Source organism: Barbatula barbatula (genome assembly GCF_947034865.1).
Source record: "Barbatula barbatula genome assembly, chromosome: 9".
Classification (NCBI taxonomy): Eukaryota; Metazoa; Chordata; class Actinopteri; order Cypriniformes; family Nemacheilidae; genus Barbatula; species Barbatula barbatula.
The window spans coordinates 64,273-81,092 of record NC_136772.1 but is presented as its reverse complement, the minus strand read 5'-3'; the positions used below and the strand labels follow the sequence as shown (position 1 = coordinate 81,092).

General features: G+C 39.7%; 3 protein-coding genes across 4 annotated transcripts; 2 read left to right on the top strand and 1 right to left on the bottom strand.

Annotated features, from left to right (window-relative positions):
- Window positions 1-96: 96 nt before the first annotated feature.
- On the top strand, window positions 97-4,284 carry nmi (N-myc (and STAT) interactor; the record flags this gene model as incomplete). Of its 2 annotated transcripts, XM_079464721.1 has the most annotated exons (9): window positions 97-376; window positions 500-559; window positions 651-809; window positions 877-993; window positions 2,245-2,407; window positions 2,563-2,669; window positions 2,793-2,979; window positions 3,680-3,783; window positions 3,879-4,284. In XM_079464721.1, the coding sequence occupies exons 1-9, from the start codon at window positions 341-343 to the stop codon at window positions 4,080-4,082; spliced, it is 1,137 nt and encodes a 378-aa protein (XP_079320847.1). In that variant the 5' UTR covers window positions 97-340. The 2 variants fall into 2 exon arrangements, with proteins under 2 accessions (XP_079320847.1, XP_079320848.1); XM_079464722.1 differs by lacking the exon at window positions 877-993 and having other exon boundaries at window positions 145-376; window positions 3,879-4,082.
- Window positions 4,285-4,542: 258 nt separating this feature from the next.
- gpr39 (G protein-coupled receptor 39) lies at window positions 4,543-7,354 on the bottom strand. Its single transcript, XM_079464720.1, has 2 exons — window positions 6,234-7,354; window positions 4,543-5,541 (listed from the first exon to the last, which is right to left on the bottom strand). The coding sequence occupies exons 1-2, from the start codon at window positions 7,012-7,014 to the stop codon at window positions 5,018-5,020; spliced, it is 1,305 nt and encodes a 434-aa protein (XP_079320846.1). The 5' UTR covers window positions 7,015-7,354; the 3' UTR covers window positions 4,543-5,017.
- A 3,948-nt stretch (window positions 7,355-11,302) lies between these two features.
- actr3 (actin related protein 3) lies at window positions 11,303-16,496 on the top strand. Its single transcript, XM_079463638.1, has 12 exons — window positions 11,303-11,524; window positions 12,383-12,438; window positions 12,577-12,701; window positions 12,960-13,070; window positions 13,206-13,301; window positions 13,447-13,554; window positions 13,840-13,983; window positions 14,062-14,235; window positions 14,317-14,409; window positions 15,106-15,231; window positions 15,319-15,402; window positions 15,796-16,496. Exons 1-12 carry the CDS (start codon window positions 11,481-11,483, stop codon window positions 15,889-15,891), a joined length of 1,257 nt encoding a protein of 418 aa, XP_079319764.1. The 5' UTR covers window positions 11,303-11,480; the 3' UTR covers window positions 15,892-16,496.
- The last annotated feature ends 324 nt before the right edge of the window (window positions 16,497-16,820 follow it).

Below are 16,820 nucleotides of genomic sequence, written 5' to 3'. Positions count from 1 at the left end.
ACATGAGAAGCGAATGAAGACTTTCTCTCAACTCTTGTGTGTGAATGAAGACTTTCTCTCAACTCTTGTGTGTGAATGAAGACTTTCTCTCAACTCTTGTGTGTGAATGAAAAGTTTATTTGGTGTCGATCAGCGCGTCACTTTCACTTTCGCTTCATCGCTCACGTGACTTCTAGTAAACAAGTTGCTGCTTCAGGAAGTTCGACAAATATCTGCTGTTGTTTTACCTCAGATTTGATCTTTTATTTGCTGTTGTTTTACCTCAGATTTGATCTTTTATTTGCTGTTGTTTTACCTCAGATTTGATCTTTTATTTGCTGTTGTTTGTCTGTTTGTGGTGATGTCTGACAGCGCGACAGATCTGAAGAACGGCGAGGTTCGTCTTAACACACACACACACACACACACACACACACACACACACACTAAAGCTGGTGAAATAATGACATAATTTAGAGAAATGTTGTTTTAAATCTTTATTTTATAAACACACGAACAGTCTGAAATCCTCGATGAGGAAAAGATGAGGTCTGCGGCGGAGGAATTACAAAAGTACAAGGTAGTGAGGCCTAAAATCAGTTAAAGCGACAAATATATTCGCATAAAACACACACGTCCATATTTTGATTATGACACTGATGTTCAAACAGGATCTCATTAAGATCGCAGACGACGAGAGGTCAAGATTGCTTCTGGATAAAATGGCAGCAGAAGATGGAAAGAAAAAAGCCCAGAAAGAATTCGAAGATCTGTCTGAAGTCGAAGACAAACTCGCTTTACAGTTTAAAGAGGACCTCGATGAAACACAGGTGAATATCACCTGTACACACATGAACACATGATGAAAACACGTGTGTCTTGACTGGATGATTTCAGGAGCACATGAAGAATCTGGATCGAGTCACACGAGATCTTCAGAGAGAACTGCAGGATCTTCAGAATCAACTTCACAAGAAGAGAGATGAAACCGCGTCACTTCAACAGAAATTCAAGGTTTAAATGCAACATTCATATTGAACAGATAATAAGGCAATGCGGCTGATTTACATACACTGTTTAGCGAGCTCACCACTAGAGGGCGTTATAACATTGGTAGTCAATATACCTGACAAGGTTTCATAAAATACACGCACAGCAACAACAATCAAACTCAAAGTCTGGAACTATACATTTTGTTTTATGATACAAGTGTTTAATAATCCTGTTAAGCACAAGCTGAAAACACGAAGTTAGGAGTTTAGCTTCTTTGTCAACAACAGAAGATCCTAGAAAGTATTTTAAAGATGGGGTAACTCCGACTTCTTTACAGTGTTGAACGTGCTGACTTCTCATGCTGTCAAAAGATGAGTTGGACGTATGACGTAGTATTTCTGTGCTTGATACTCTCCCCCAGGACTCACACTTGCTTCACAATGTTTTTATAATTCTGGATCCCTGTCATAACAGGATCTTATTCCTTTTCTTGGCCAATTCTCCTGGAAAAGCACAGCAAGGTGAAAGAAAGATCCCACTCATTTATATGTTCTGCTTATAGTCAATTGTTTTCTTGTACAGCTGCTTTGTAACAATGAAAAAAGTAAAAACTTCTATATAAAGTTGACTTGTCCATGAGCTATAGTAAGACCTGCATACCATAGAGTTAGTCTGCACTGCGTCAAGATCGGCTGCGCTGTGGGCCTGCATCTGCAGCTCGTTACTCTTGCGTTAGTGAGAGAAGTCAGTAGTCTGTTTGTTCACTGCATTTCAGTGATGGATGTTTTATTAACGGTGGATCTAACGCTGGATTTGGAGATGGTTTGAAACTGATAGATGGAACTGTCCCATGATGCCAGACATGAATCGAACGCAGTAGGTCAAAATAAATGTGTTTATTGGCAATCAGCGCATACGTGCAGAATGTAAAAAACACAAAGGGATTAATGCGATGATGTAATGTTATTGTTTGCTCGTGCTGCCTCCAGCAGCTCGTGTTTTTCCAGAAATAATCGTACAGCTGTATCTCTTTAATAAATGTGATCAAACAAAACACTCTCAGAATATACGACGTATGCAATACTACTGTATAGGCTCTCAAGATTAATATGAGATTGTCATAAACTGCGTGTGTTTCCTGATCTTTAAAATGATGTAGATTAGGGGTCTCCAACCCTGCTCCTGTCCTGCAGAGTTCAACTGAAACATCTAAATCAAGTTATTCTGACTTGTAAACACAAGCAGGTGTGTTGCAATCTCTCTCATGTGTAGATCAAAGCTGAAATCCCTGTGAAAAGAATGAAGTTCACTCAAACTGAAGCAGAAGAGAAAGAGGACGGAGGCGAGGACGTGACCGGTGTGTTTACGGTAACCCAGAGACCCTCGTTTCTCCTGAAGGGTGGACAAGCCCTCATCACCTTTGAGGAGGAGAACGGTGCGAACCAAACTCTACCCTGTCTCTTTATTCTGTTATATTTCAGTGACAGGTGTAAGATGTGATATATTTTTGGTTTTATTTGCACTTATCAGTAAGAGTTCTGTCACAAACATTAATGTCAGACTGTTGATGTTGAGTCTGGTCTTGTTCAGTGGCCGATCAGATCCTCCGGCTGGCCAAGTGCTCTGTTGCCTGTGACAAAATCAAGATGGATGTCAAGCCATACTCCTTAACCCTTGAGCCATCTGTGAAATTTGAGGTACAGCAATTTGAGAATTGACACATGAGGAAAATAAAGCAGTCCCTGTATGACGCATATGTGTTGTGTCCGTGTTCAGAATCCTGCGTGTACGGGTAAAGAAATGCAGTTTGTGTTTTACAGGTTCATATCAAGGTATCAAAGAAGACCATCAAGTTCAACAATGCCCTGCCCACTTTACCTGGGGAGCGAATGAAAGACCGTCTGGAGATCTCTTTCTCTAAAGCCAGTCGTGGAGGCGGTGAAGTGGACAGTGTAGATTATGACCAGCAGAACGGCACAGGCCGCGTTACTTTTGTCCACACCGGAGGTCTGTCTTTTCTCACCTTGCATGGATTTTATATTTGAAGCGTTTCTCCGCATTGCCAAAGCGAAAACTGAGTAAGCTAAAGTAAAAGTGAATTGTCATATTAAAGGAAAGTTAAAAAGATACTTTTTATTAAAGTGAAAATGAGTGCACAGAACACATTAAATTACTAATTTTACAAAGACCTGACTGAACTCGCACACACTGGTAAAAAGTTAGTTTGTCCAGTAGCTTCATCATTATTAATGGATGTGATGATGTGGGTTTTCTTTCTAATGTTGTCTGGGGCCCATTTTTCTGAAGCATTTTTACTGTATGTTGGAGTTACATTTGTTCTTACTAAATCATTTTCCAGATATCACCGTTGTGAATTAACAAGCCTTATATTGGTCCATACAGATCCACATGTACAAGTTTAGTTACAAACATACATTTACATTTATTCATTTGGCAGACGCTTTTATCCAAAGTGACTTACAAGTAGTTTTTTACAGTGTCACATTACTGCAGAGCAATCAGGGGTAAGGTGTCTTTCTCAAGGGCCCTTCAGTCATGACCTGCTGACACCGAGATTTCTGATCACAAGCCCAATGCTCTAACCCCAGGCCACAACTGACCCCATACATGGAGATGATATGTTTTCTGATGAAAGTATTGATGCGCCTGTAGATATTTGTCTCTGACACTTTTGTTCTGACTTTAGTTGCAGAGAATCTGGTGCTGCGAGAGAAGTTTTCTGTTGACACCGGCAGTGATCTCGAGGTTGATGTGCTTCCTCTCTATAAGTATCAGCTGAAGAAATTTCAAGTGCGTTTCCACAACACATGCTCATATTCATTCTCTAGATCAGAAGCAAAAGGATATTCATTTGTTGTTGTTGTTGTTGTGTCATGGTATTGTAGACATACTCGGGGGTCCCAAATCACACTGTGCTGCTGGGGGGGATTCAGGACCTTCTGGATGAAGAAGATCTTCAGGACCATTTAGAAATCCACTTCCAGAAACCCAGTAACTATGGAGGAGAGGTTCAGGCCATTAAATATGTCCCTTCTGGGAAATCACTGACAGCGTTCTTCAATGAGACCAAAGAAGAAACAGACGGCTGAAGATCTAAATCATTTTCCAGATAACTGTGAAAGTACACAGACATTAATGAAATGTAATTTGGTTAGTGGGACTTTAGAATATAAATGAAAATAATAAAACTGAATATTACAAAGCAGCATATGAAAATAGCATAGATGAACTATGAACATGGTTTATGATGAGATGAATGTCTTGTGTTGTGATTAAAGCTCTCTAAAGCTCTGCAGGTGTCATTTTCTTTGCTCGAGTGAAAGGAATGATTTATTAAAATGAGCTTTGATGTTTTCTCACTGGATGATGATTGGTGGCAGCTTGTGTTTTCACAAAACTCCAATGTGCAGGGACAGGCATCATTTCACAAAGACTTGATAGAGTTTCTCGTCTTAAACTGAGATATTCACTGGAAAAAAATTGACTGAACCTGAATGGATATTTTAAATGCCTCTAGTGTGTTTTCTGAAGTTGTCCACAAACACTGATGAAGTAAATGCCTTTTTATTTCATAGATACGGTGGCTTGTCAAGCAGACAATAGCTGTAATGTCAGAATACAAATGCAGTGTTTTATATTCCATAATGATAAATAATTTATATTCTGTATATAATAAATAAAGGCCAGCGCACTGGAACGGGAACTAAGCATTTATGTGTTTCAACAACTGAAAATATGTCACTATCTTCAAACTATTAAATCCAGGTGTACATACCACATATTAATTCATATCTATAGGAGAATTCTTGGCAAAGTCATTTACCATATTTTTTTATTTCTGTAAATAAATTCATAGATTTCTATTGAAAGTCAGACGCAGACCCGCAGCTGTGAGAGACCTGCAGAAGTCAGACGCAGACCCGCAGCTGTGAGAGACCTGCAGAAGTCAGACGCAGACCCGCAGGTGTGAAATTTCTGTTGGTGATGTAGACCAGATTGACTAGATTATTAAGTGCCACACAAGTTAACGTGATATTCTTTCGACTGTTTTTCTGCAGAGCTGGTTAGGAGTTTGTGCTGTGGTCCCCAGTATAGTCGTTTCTTCCTCCGGCGGGTGAGAGGCAGACGTCTCTGCGGCTGCGGGACGTTCAGTAACAGGCTGAATGCTTTGTGTCTCTCCTGTTGATGGACAAGTTGATCTCTCGGTGGTGGCTCTCCGTATGCGGTTGAAAGATCTGCGCAGCAGGGGTAACCTTATTGTGTTACCTGAGCGCCTCGAGCTTTCCAGCGTCCGTTTGTTGATGTGCTGCAGTGACAGACGACACAGGAGCGTGTGCCAGAAGGCCGAGCGGAACTGGCGTGAGGAGAGGTTATACAGCAGTGGGTTCAGCACCGAGCTCAGGTAGAAGAAGGTGTCCGCCACTGGATGAAGCTTCACGTAGCTGCTCAGATACCTCACGGTCCACGCGGACTTGGGTACTGCTGCCGTCATCAGCCGACGAATCTGATTTGGCATCCAGCACAGAAACAAAGCACAGACGATCAGCACTGGAGACACACACACAAAGAGAAAGAGATTTAGCAAAGCACTGCCACAACAACTGCACGTTTATCTTCGTCTTCATTTTCTTTTACTCTTTTTTTAGTAGGCTACACAATCAATTGTATTTTCTTTTATCATTATTTTAAAATCTTACACATCCATTTAAATCAAGCTCTTTTAAAGACCTTTTATTCATGATGTATCTTTTCTCTTTCGATATTTCTGTGTAAACCTAGTATATGAAATGTGCAATAGACATAAACATGCATTGCCTTGAACTGTGTTAATAAATTAGGGCAGTTTTCTTACAGTAAGATTCTATACAACAACAATACAATATCTCTTTTTATATTGTGAATCACATTTTATGTCTATAATGTTTTTCCAAGAAATGTACTGTTGCACTGAAAATGCTTGTGTCAGTGTTTATCAGATGCATTTCCACAACCTTTACTGCTTCATTAAAGGATGAATATTTAAACACGTAATATTGGGACAGAGAATTACTGCATTCAGCTGCTGGATTAAAGACGACACGTCGAGCATGTAAGTACATTCATTTAAACATTATCTTTTAAAGTGCCGTTTATTTTCACTTTGCTTATTGCACCTTTAATGTTTTTAAATAAAGTTTCGACATTGACCTTATTAGCTCAGACAATCCACCTGATTTCTTTATTACAGTATAGTCACTTACCCAAGAAGAGGATGCTCTGTTTCCGTGACGCCTTTATTCGGGCATTCTCGTGTTTGAGGCCCCCCTGTCCGGCTCCATCTGCTCCCGTGTCAATGGGGCCCATCGGGCCTCGAAGTACAACAATCATTCCTCTGCACATGAAGGCCACACCACCCAGAACGAGAAGATAGAGGACGAACGCTGTGAAGATGCTGGTGCGGTACATGATCCAGTGCTGGCTCAGGTTGGTGCAGAATGTCAGATTCTGCACTGGCACACTACGTCCCTCAGGAACATGGCCTTCCGTTCCTGTGGCGATGAGCAGTGGCAAAGCGACAAGGGCAGAGCAGAGCCACGCAGAGAGCAGAAACTTCACCGTGCGGCCGCCGCTCAAGGCTTTGTAACGAAAGGGGTGGCAGATGGCAAGGTACCGCTCAAAACTCAGCGTGAGCACGTTCAGGATGGTGGCGTAACTGCATGCCTCAAACAGGAAGTTGTAGATCTTGCAGGCGGCATCACCAGAGTCGGACGTGAATGGAAACCATATAGTACTGTAGAGCTCCACGGGCATGCCGATCAACAACACCAGTAAATCGGAGCAGGCCAGGCTGACCATGTGGTCTGTCACGTTTTTCTGCAGGTAGCCGTTCCGCTGAAGCACCTGAGCCACGTGAATGGTAACGCTGTTTCCCACAATGCCCAGGGTGAGGATGAGGCTGTACAAAACAGTTAGGAAGATCTTCAACGTGTAATTTGGCTCCAACGTTTTCCAATCTCTGTCCGCACTCTCGTTGTTCTCCATGATCGGTGTCGCTGTTGACGCAACACTCTCAGTCTTTGAGTCCTGCTTATCTAACCGTTATCAAAATGATTAATCATCAAACCGCCTTGGATTTCTGAGCTGTTTTGCGCAACAAAATCATTGTTTCTACTCTCACCTCAACAAATCTATTTCTCCAACACATCCTTACTCCGTTTGTATGACGCTCTGGCCAACAGCAGACTGGAGTTCTTCCTCTTCGAGTTGAATTGCAGTTATGTTTGAAAGCTTCAAATCAAGTCATAGTTAATGATTAGAGTTAAACAAATGAAGACCAGACTGTGAACAGAACAGCCCCATACATGGTGCCACTAAATGAGGTGGGTCCATTAGTCACGTGAGGCGCCTTTGGAAGGGGAAGCATGTCTGGACAGACCCTGTGTGTGCGCGCGTATGTGTGTGCATGCATGATTACACAATCTCTTACAGCCATTGTAAATATTTAAGAAGATGTTATGATGCAAAAGATCAAGTAAAAACAATAAAGCCACTACAGCCAATGATGTTCAGCAATGAATCATCTAGACAGATTTCAGAATAAACAGAGCACATATTATATGAGTGACATCATCGTTGTCTCCACTTGCTCGTGTCATAGATCAGAGCTGTCAACACACCTGCCTGGAGGTTTCTAGTTAACCTGAAGAGCTTGATTTTCTGGATCTGGTGTTTTGAAACTCGTTGGATCGACAGGACACTGTGTAATAATAAATGTGACCAAATTAAGATACAGCAAAACTCGACAAGCAGTGCAAAGATACATTTATTATACACATATTAACCTTTACTAGAGGTAAAAACACTGGTATATCAGATCACACATGTTTACTGCTAAACAGAGTCTCCACCTCAAAACTTTTTGTTGTAAAACAGATAAACTGCTCATATACTGTTTGAGATACCCTGTATTCTTCTGTACACAGAACACCTAACCCAATCCTTTGGTGAAGTTTATTATCCCTATTAGAAACATTCGGGTCATATCTATCTCTGAAATCAAATAAAGTGAAGCCTTTTAGGATGACTCATTTTTATGTTCATTTCCTCAATTTGTCAAGTATTTACAGTCTATTTTTTGGCATTTTTCAATGTCACAATGTAAAACTATTTTAAAACAGAGGTCATATTAGTCTTAAAATTATCTTCTTTATTATTTGAGGTAGAACACGACCCAGACTCACAGTCCAACTTCTTCAACACATTCAACAGCACTTGAAAATGAACGCCTGCAGGGGGGGGGGGGGGTGTTGGCTAAAACGATCAAAAAGTTAGCAAACAATGTTTTCTTCTGATTAAACAAATAACAAACTCATGTGGATTGAAGCACATGGTGTTCCACACATTAAGGGATGGTTCATCCAAAATGAAAATTCTGTCATGATTTACTCACCCTTAAGATGTTCCAAACCAAGATATTTGGAGGAATGTTAGCAACTGACATCTCTGAGGTATCATTGACTATACCACGATAAAAACAAATAATGACATTTTTGATCAACACAAAAGAAGATATTTGAAGAATTTAAGGAAAGCAAACAGTTCTGGGGTACCTCTGAATACAGTTTTTATTTGTATTAAACATTTATACATGAATAAATGAACTTTTCATTTAACGTTAGGAACTTCCACATGTCCACACATCAGATTGTCATAAGAATCATCATATATCATGATAAAGAATAATCATAAATAAAAACAATATTTTTTACTATTCTTTTATTATTTGAGGAATTTAACCTATAAATAATGTATACATGTATTTATATAAACTAACGTACAGTACAAATACAATTAATGAAGTTAGTACAAATTTCTTAGTGAAAACAAGAAAGCCATCAAGCCTTTTAAGTCAAAGGGTTAATCTCAGAGAAAGATTCATAAGGAAGCATTTATGATAAATATTTTGAAAAGACAAATTTCTGAGGCTTATGAGACAGCGGAAGAATTGAACATGTTTCCTTTGTAAACAGACGTTTGTGTTTGTGTTTGTGTTCAGTGATTCAGGCCATGCAGCTTATTGTGTGTTTTACAAGCACAAACATTTACTTCTACAGACAGACAGGAGAGATCATTCCACTACAATAACACACCTGATCATTCTGTCAATTCAGACCGCTGATGTTTCTGTCGTTCTATCATATCATCTTCTATCAATAATGAATACAAATAAATAACAATACATTTGATTTACAGTGCTCCTTTCTTACACTCAAGATACTACAACTACACAATGTCACTATAAAACAGTTAAACACAACTCCATTGTAAGCATCTTAAAAGCTTCACTAAAAAGATAGTTAAGCTCTGAAAACAAACAAAAGATATTCGAATAGAAGGTGGCAAAGAATTCCACAACCTAGGTGTCATGACACACGGAGGCGGAGACTCAAATGTGGAAAAAGGCTTTTTTATTTCCAAAAACAACAAAACAGTTCACAGTCCTTGGGTGACACCACGTGCAGTGGAATAATCCCCGGTGGGGAGGACTCGACCCGTCATAAACCCACACAGAGAGAAGTTAACCCATACAGAGAGAAATCCCTGGGGAGAGGACTCGACCCGTCATAGACTCACAAGGAGAAAACTTGCAGGGAAAGTGAATTACAATAATCAATAATCATCAATAATCAATGTAAAATGTAGGTGTACCATAACATTGGGTTAGGTGCTAATGTAAATCTAGGTATTGATAACGCAGACCATACTTCTGGATAATCTGCCCAAGAGCCAACATAAATTATAAATGCTAAAAGAGTATGACTCAATACCAACTCTTTTATTGTTTTAAAGAAAGAAACGATTAAAAAATGATTATTTACTACACTTGGAATATTTATAATGAAATAATTAAAAACTAAATGTAAAACTTAAATACATATAGGCTATATTGTTTTTGATGTTTAAAGTTACAGTTTTTCTCGATTGTTTACACACAAATATTGGTACTTGAGACACAATGGCCTCAACATGTAACTCATGCACCAACCCCCTGAACCAATTCTGCTAAACTACAAGCACAATTCCTGCTTTACACTCACATTGCAGATCTAAAACACACTTTTTTCAAAACACTAAACACGATTCTGTGCATTTGGCACAATTTTCGGGCAGAAAAATCTCTTGTTTTCACAAGGAACACACTGCCATTCAAATATCCATACTGACTCATCACATGTGTAAACACCTGTCACAAACGCCTATACACCTTCTCCAAGCTATAGAAGACACATGTGGAGATATAGCAGTTGATGCTTTTCATGACTGGACTGAAAAACATTGCTTGTGATGTGGATGAGGTGCTGTGGTCAGACCCAAACCCAAGAGAAGATGCAGCATCGTTTTTTACTGTAACTGTATACAGTCAATTCTTCTGTTGTTTTGTATGTACACCACTGTATGTGCAACTCTGCGTTGGTTGGGATGTACACTGTACATTGTTTTTGTTGGAAAAATAAAATATATTTGTTACTGTGTATTTGTGTGTTCTGACTATAAAATCTATTATATATATATATATATATATATATATATATATATATATACAAAAAATATTTTACAACACACTTATGAACTGTCTGTAGTAAGTGTAACACTGAACCATATAAAGAGCAAAGTCATTATGATGAATGGAGAAGTGTTTTACATTCATTATAGTGTTTTATAAAGAGCACATCAGTGTTCAACTGGTTCTTATAAATGTCTATTCATATGATGGTTTGTGTGTGTCATTTGAAAACAAAATACCATTTTGAGAAGAAAGAACATTGTTTTGAATGTAAAGTTTCATTTTGGAGGAGAATTGAGGGGTTTTGCCCATTGTGTTTGTGTTTTTTGATTTGTGTGTAGAGTTCTGAGAGTATGAGGCATGCTTTCAGAAAATGTGTGTAAACAATTGAGAAAAACTGTAAATATAGTTAATATCATATAGCTTTCCTGTAGCTCAGTGGTAAGAGTATTATTGTGTGTTGGATCCAGGGGATTGTATGTATGTATAAATGTAGAGGATGCAGCACGAGCGCCGCCTGCTGGAGAATCTCGCTCGTGCCTTTGAGATGTTTTTAAAAAGGATCTTGACAGTTATTGTTATATGAATTTAAATAGAATGTTTTTGTTTATTTATTTGTTTAAGGCTGTTTATTAATGCACTGATTTACGATAGCCTAATTCATCATTTATTATCATTGATTTTCTCATCACGGTGTGCGTGTGTACTGACGCAATAGCGCATGTAAAATAAATACATAAATGTGTGAAAGATAGTGCGAGTGACGCCATGTGAGCGTTTTAGCTCAATTTCAGAAATGTTAATGACTTCTCTGGTCTGTGCATGAATGCGGAAGTGGAAACTCGCTTCCCCTCGCGCTTCCGGGTTCCGCCTCGGCTCGCACACATCCTGACCGTCTGATCACTCGCACCCCGGAGCTCACCGGCGCTTTAACCCGCTCGAGATGGCCGCACGGTTACCGGCTTGCGTTGTGGATTGTGGCACCGGGTGAGTATTTCTCTCGCATCTCATTTCAGTGTCGCTCGTTCACCAAAACGCTCCGCGCTCGCGCCGATCACGTCACCCGCTTCACATGTTTAAGTTAGTTCTGATTCTTGTGTAGGGTTCGGTGCTGCAACACACACACACACACACACACACACACACACACACACACACACACACACACACACACACACACACTGTGCAGTTATTGTTGTGAGATGTAATTGTCAGTCAGTTTGAGGTGATTGTTTGGTGATGGGTGGAGCGACACATCTGCAGTCCATCGAGCAGCTCTTTAGAAATCCGCGTTTTAAGAACCACCATCGAGCATCATCATGTTATGAATTTACAGACATTTGCTGCGTTTAACATAAACAATCGAAAGAAAATCAGGTTTAATGAGCAGTGAAATGGTTGAAGACGTTTTGTGCTTCACGCATGCGCACATCTGCTTCCTGCTACTGCACTTCCGTATTTTTTCTGCGGCCTTATATGGTCAAACGTAGGAAAACATAATTTTCCAGGTGTTATAATTCTGTTGATGTGCAGTGATGAATCACTTTTGCTCTTTAATGTTTCGACCTGAATGTGTTTTTAGTGTCATATGTAAACGACATTTGATGATAATGAGTGTGAAGTGTGGCGTGATTAGAGAGTCGTGTGTGTGTTAATGCGGGTCGGATGTTGAGCTACATCACTCACTGCACGTCAGGAAGGTTTTTGGGGGATTTGTGTGTTGTCTCTAGTGTGGAAAGGGTTTTTCTGTCTTAGTAAACACACACGCAATTTAAGACGTCAATCAAAGTTAAAAAAGTTCAAAGTTAAAGGAATGCAGAAAGACATTGTGTTTTTGTGTTGCAGGTACACTAAACTGGGATATGCAGGAAACACAGAACCACAGTTCATCATTCCATCATGTAAGTGTTCTGCTGTCTGAGGTGTGGTGTAATAATCCTTTAAAATCTCTGTTCAGTGATCATGAACGGGATTAGTCATATCAATGATTTGATGGATATGGTTGGAAACCCTAAACTGCTCGCACACATTTTCATCAGGCATAGCCATTAAAGAGTCTGCAAAGGTGGGCGATCAAGCCCAGAGGAGGATGATGAAGGGTGTGGATGACCTTGACTTCTTCATCGGAGACGAGGCCATTGATAAACCCAATTATGCCACCAAAGTGAGTGAAGCATCTTCAAATGTACATTCATGTTTACAGCAACCCATATAACACTTGTTGCTGCTCGGAGTCAAAATGCAAAGTTTTTGTTTTTAGAACAATAGTATGAACTTGTTAAAAGGTCTGTTAGGATGTCTAAAAGAATGCAGTGGCTGTGATCTTTGTATATGAATAGTGAATTATGGACTTATTTGTGTGTGTTATATTTGAGCGGTGTGTCTCTCTTACTACAGTGTCTGTCTGTTTTTTTTTCTCCAGTGGCCAATAAGACATGGAATTGTTGAAGACTGGGATCTGATGGAGAGATTTATGGAGCAGGTGATCTTTAAGTACTTGAGGGCTGAACCTGAAGATCATTACTTCCTACTGGTGAGTGAAAACTGCCCTCATTTTATCATTGTGTTGTTTTATATGAAGAAGCGTCTTTTTCACTGTAAAGAAAGATTGTGTTGTGTGCTGAGAGTCATATTCTGTAAATAAGAGCAGTTCATTTCCATCCTGCAGACTGAACCACCATTAAACACGCCAGAAAACCGCGAATACACGGCAGAGATCATGTTTGAGTCCTTTAATGTGCCTGGCCTGTACATCGCTGTGCAGGTACACACACACACACACACACACACACACGCATGCATTGGGTTTTTATGTTTATAGGGTCTTTCCATAGACAATGATTTTAATACTGAACAAACTGTATATTGTTTTCTGTAACCCTTACCTTATGGTGATGTATGTTTGTCAGGCTGTTTTGGCGTTGGCGGCGTCGTGGACATCCCGTCAGGTGGGGGAGAGAACATTAACAGGAACCGTCATTGACAGCGGAGATGGGGTTACACATGTCATTCCAGTGGTGAGTCTGACACACACACACACACACACACACACACTACATCAGCTATGAATCCAATCAGAATTGAACAAGAAGATGCTTGAAAGGCTTCAAAAACACATGGGGAGATGAAGGACAGCCTACTCACCTGTCAATCATCCACTGTGCTAAAATGTGTTAGCTGGTTACTTTTACTCGAATCATTTTGCTAAAGATTTCAGACCTGCCAAAGTGATCGAAATGATTTGTGATCACATGGATGTTTATGTAGTTTCAATGAAATCTTGTGTTTTGATTGGTTGACAGGCGGAAGGTTACGTGATTGGCAGCTGTATTAAACACATTCCCATTGCGGGGCGGGACATCACATATTTCACACAGCAGTTACTGAGGGAACGAGAGGTGGGCATCCCGCCGGAACAATCACTGGAGACGGCTAAAGCTGTTAAGGTGAGTGTTGGTTTAAATCGCTTTGGATAAAAAAGGTCTGCCAGATACATAAATGTCAAATGTGTGCATGTGTTTTAGGAGCGTTTCAGTTACGTGTGTCCCGACCTGGTGAAAGAGTTTAATAAATACGACACAGATGGATCTAAATGGATCAAACAGTACACTGGGATCAACGCAATCAGCAAGAAAGAGTTCACCGTTGATGTGGGATACGAGCGATTCCTGGGACCAGAAATCTTCTTTCATCCTGAGGTCTGTTCTCACACGCACAGACAGACAGATACGCACACGCAGACACGGTATTGATGGTACACGCTGTTTTTTTCCCTTCAGTTTGCTAATCCTGACTTTACTCAGCCCATCTCAGAAGTAGTCGACGAGGTCATTCAGAACTGTCCAATTGATGTCCGCCGTCCGCTCTATAAGGTTATACACACACACACACACACATACCAGCTGATATACCAGACATTTTGTACATCCAGAATAAACCATGACAGTGGAGGAGTACAAACAACCGGCCAGCAGTTCGTTCTTCCCCTTAATAAATTATAAACGATTTGACATGAAATATTGATTTGAAATATTGTATTTGCGTAAAAAAGTGCAGGCCTTCCCGGGAAAACAATTTTTTTTAATATTAGCTTCAAGGCAGTAAACTAAATTCAAATAACACTATCTAGGGCTGAACGATTTTGAAGAACAATCTGTGCGAAATTAAAGTGCACATTAAATGAGTATAAAACAAAACTGTGGCTTTAACACACTCATACAGAGTTACTGTAATAAACATTTGATAAACATGTTAATTAAACAATGTCTGTTAACTTACTAGACAATCTTTAAATAAATACGTAAAGCCAAAATAGTCCTACACAACTGATGTGTTGTTCCTCTTTTCATACTAAACATACTCCACAGTGCCACATTCTGTCGAGCAAATTCATTATTTTAAAAGCAGAAGTGCGCTTAAATAGAGGCATGTGGTGCAACGTGCTCGTGGTGTTGAGTGGTTGTTATTGGGGAATAACTGACCTTGGAATGTCATGACTAGCTAATCAGAATCAAGTATTCCAATGCGTTGCGTAATAGTGTGTTTTTAAAAGTCTTTTTGTCTTTCAGAACATCGTTCTGTCGGGCGGTTCCACCATGTTCCGTGATTTTGGTCGTCGTATGCAAAGAGATTTGAAGAGAACAGTGGATGCTCGACTGAAACTCAGCGAGGAACTCAGTGGAGGAAAACTCAAGGTCACGTTTACAGAAGAACACTGGTGTTGGGGTGATGATAATGAGGAGCACAGCTGAACGTTTGCTTTCTCTCTGTCTCTCTCACAGCCGAAACCAATCGACGTTCAGGTCATCACCCATCACATGCAGAGATACGCTGTGTGGTTCGGAGGATCCATGCTGGCATCCACTGTAAGTCACACACCTCTACATATCCACCCCGTCCTATCTGAGCCGCTGATCTCTGGTCATTTCTGTCCGATCTGAGCCGCTGATCTCTGGTCATTTCTGTCCGATCTGAGCCGCTGATCTCTGGTCATTTCTGTCCGATCTGAGCCGCTGATCTCTGGTCATTTCTGTCCGATCTGAGCCGCTGATCTCTGGAAGAGTCTTTGTTGATTCATTCATTTTCTACTGTAATTATATAAAAGGTTTTGTATTAATTAAAGTTCATTTGATAAATTGGTGCTTGGATTAGAGCTTCAGTTGCTTATAGCCTCATTAATCAATGTAACAACATTACTGACTTGCAGTGTGGCACTTTCTCAACTCTTTCTCTCTCTCTCTCTGTGTGTTTGTTTTTAGCCGGAGTTCTACCAAGTGTGTCACACCAAGAAGGATTACGAAGAGATCGGGCCCAGCATCTGCCGCCACAATCCTGTGTTTGGTGTCATGTCTTAAACACTTTTAACAGACGCACACACAGTGGATGGTCAGGTGCAGACGCAGCAACGATTACTTTTCTATTGTTGGTCCTCTCAGATAGTAAAACAGCCGGTGGCTGCTGGAAACAGAGTTTCTTACATTTTTGTTGATTTTATTCCAATGTAAACAACAGTCTAGTGTGATGTGATGGAATATAACTGATCATAATGAGATTGATGAAAAAAACTGGACTGGATTGAATATTATTGTGCTGTTAAAGAAATCACATGTTGAACTGTGTTCTGGATGCATCCTGTCTCTCTTTTAAAGTTTCGTGGAAGAAAAAACGCCTTCCTAATTAAAGCAAAGTTGTTCTTTTGCTACTTTCCTGTCCTTCAACATTTGTAACTAAAGGAAAAGTAAAAAAAATCCTGTGATCTTCATTTTCTTTTTCTTTGCTCATGGTGTTTTCGATACTCACCTGCTTTTACTTTCATTATTGAAAATAAGACAATGATAATGATGAGCTAAAGTGGAATAATGGCAGTATTTACACAAGCTTGTTTCCATAAACTAAAGTTTGAAAATAAAAAAATGTAAAAGCAAGAACATTCCAATTAAAGCTCGTCCTTTCTAATGAATGCTGTCTGATGTGAATTTATGATGTTAATGAAAACAATAAAAGTGGAGATTTTTGAATAGTGAATTAATTATTAAAGGTAAATGTTATCTCAAATGTTCTGCTGAAGTTCTGAAAACAGAGAATAGTAGAAAGGCCTGAATCAGAAAATCATCAGTACAAATCTGAAAAATAGATGCAGTTAAATGCAAGCGAGGCTCACTGCAATAGTTAGCTGCGTTTCGGAAGGCTCGGCAGGCTAAAGTAGTGGTTCTCAAACTGTATACACGATAACAAATATATTTAATATATATAACAAAAACAATGTACAGTGTACATCCCAACC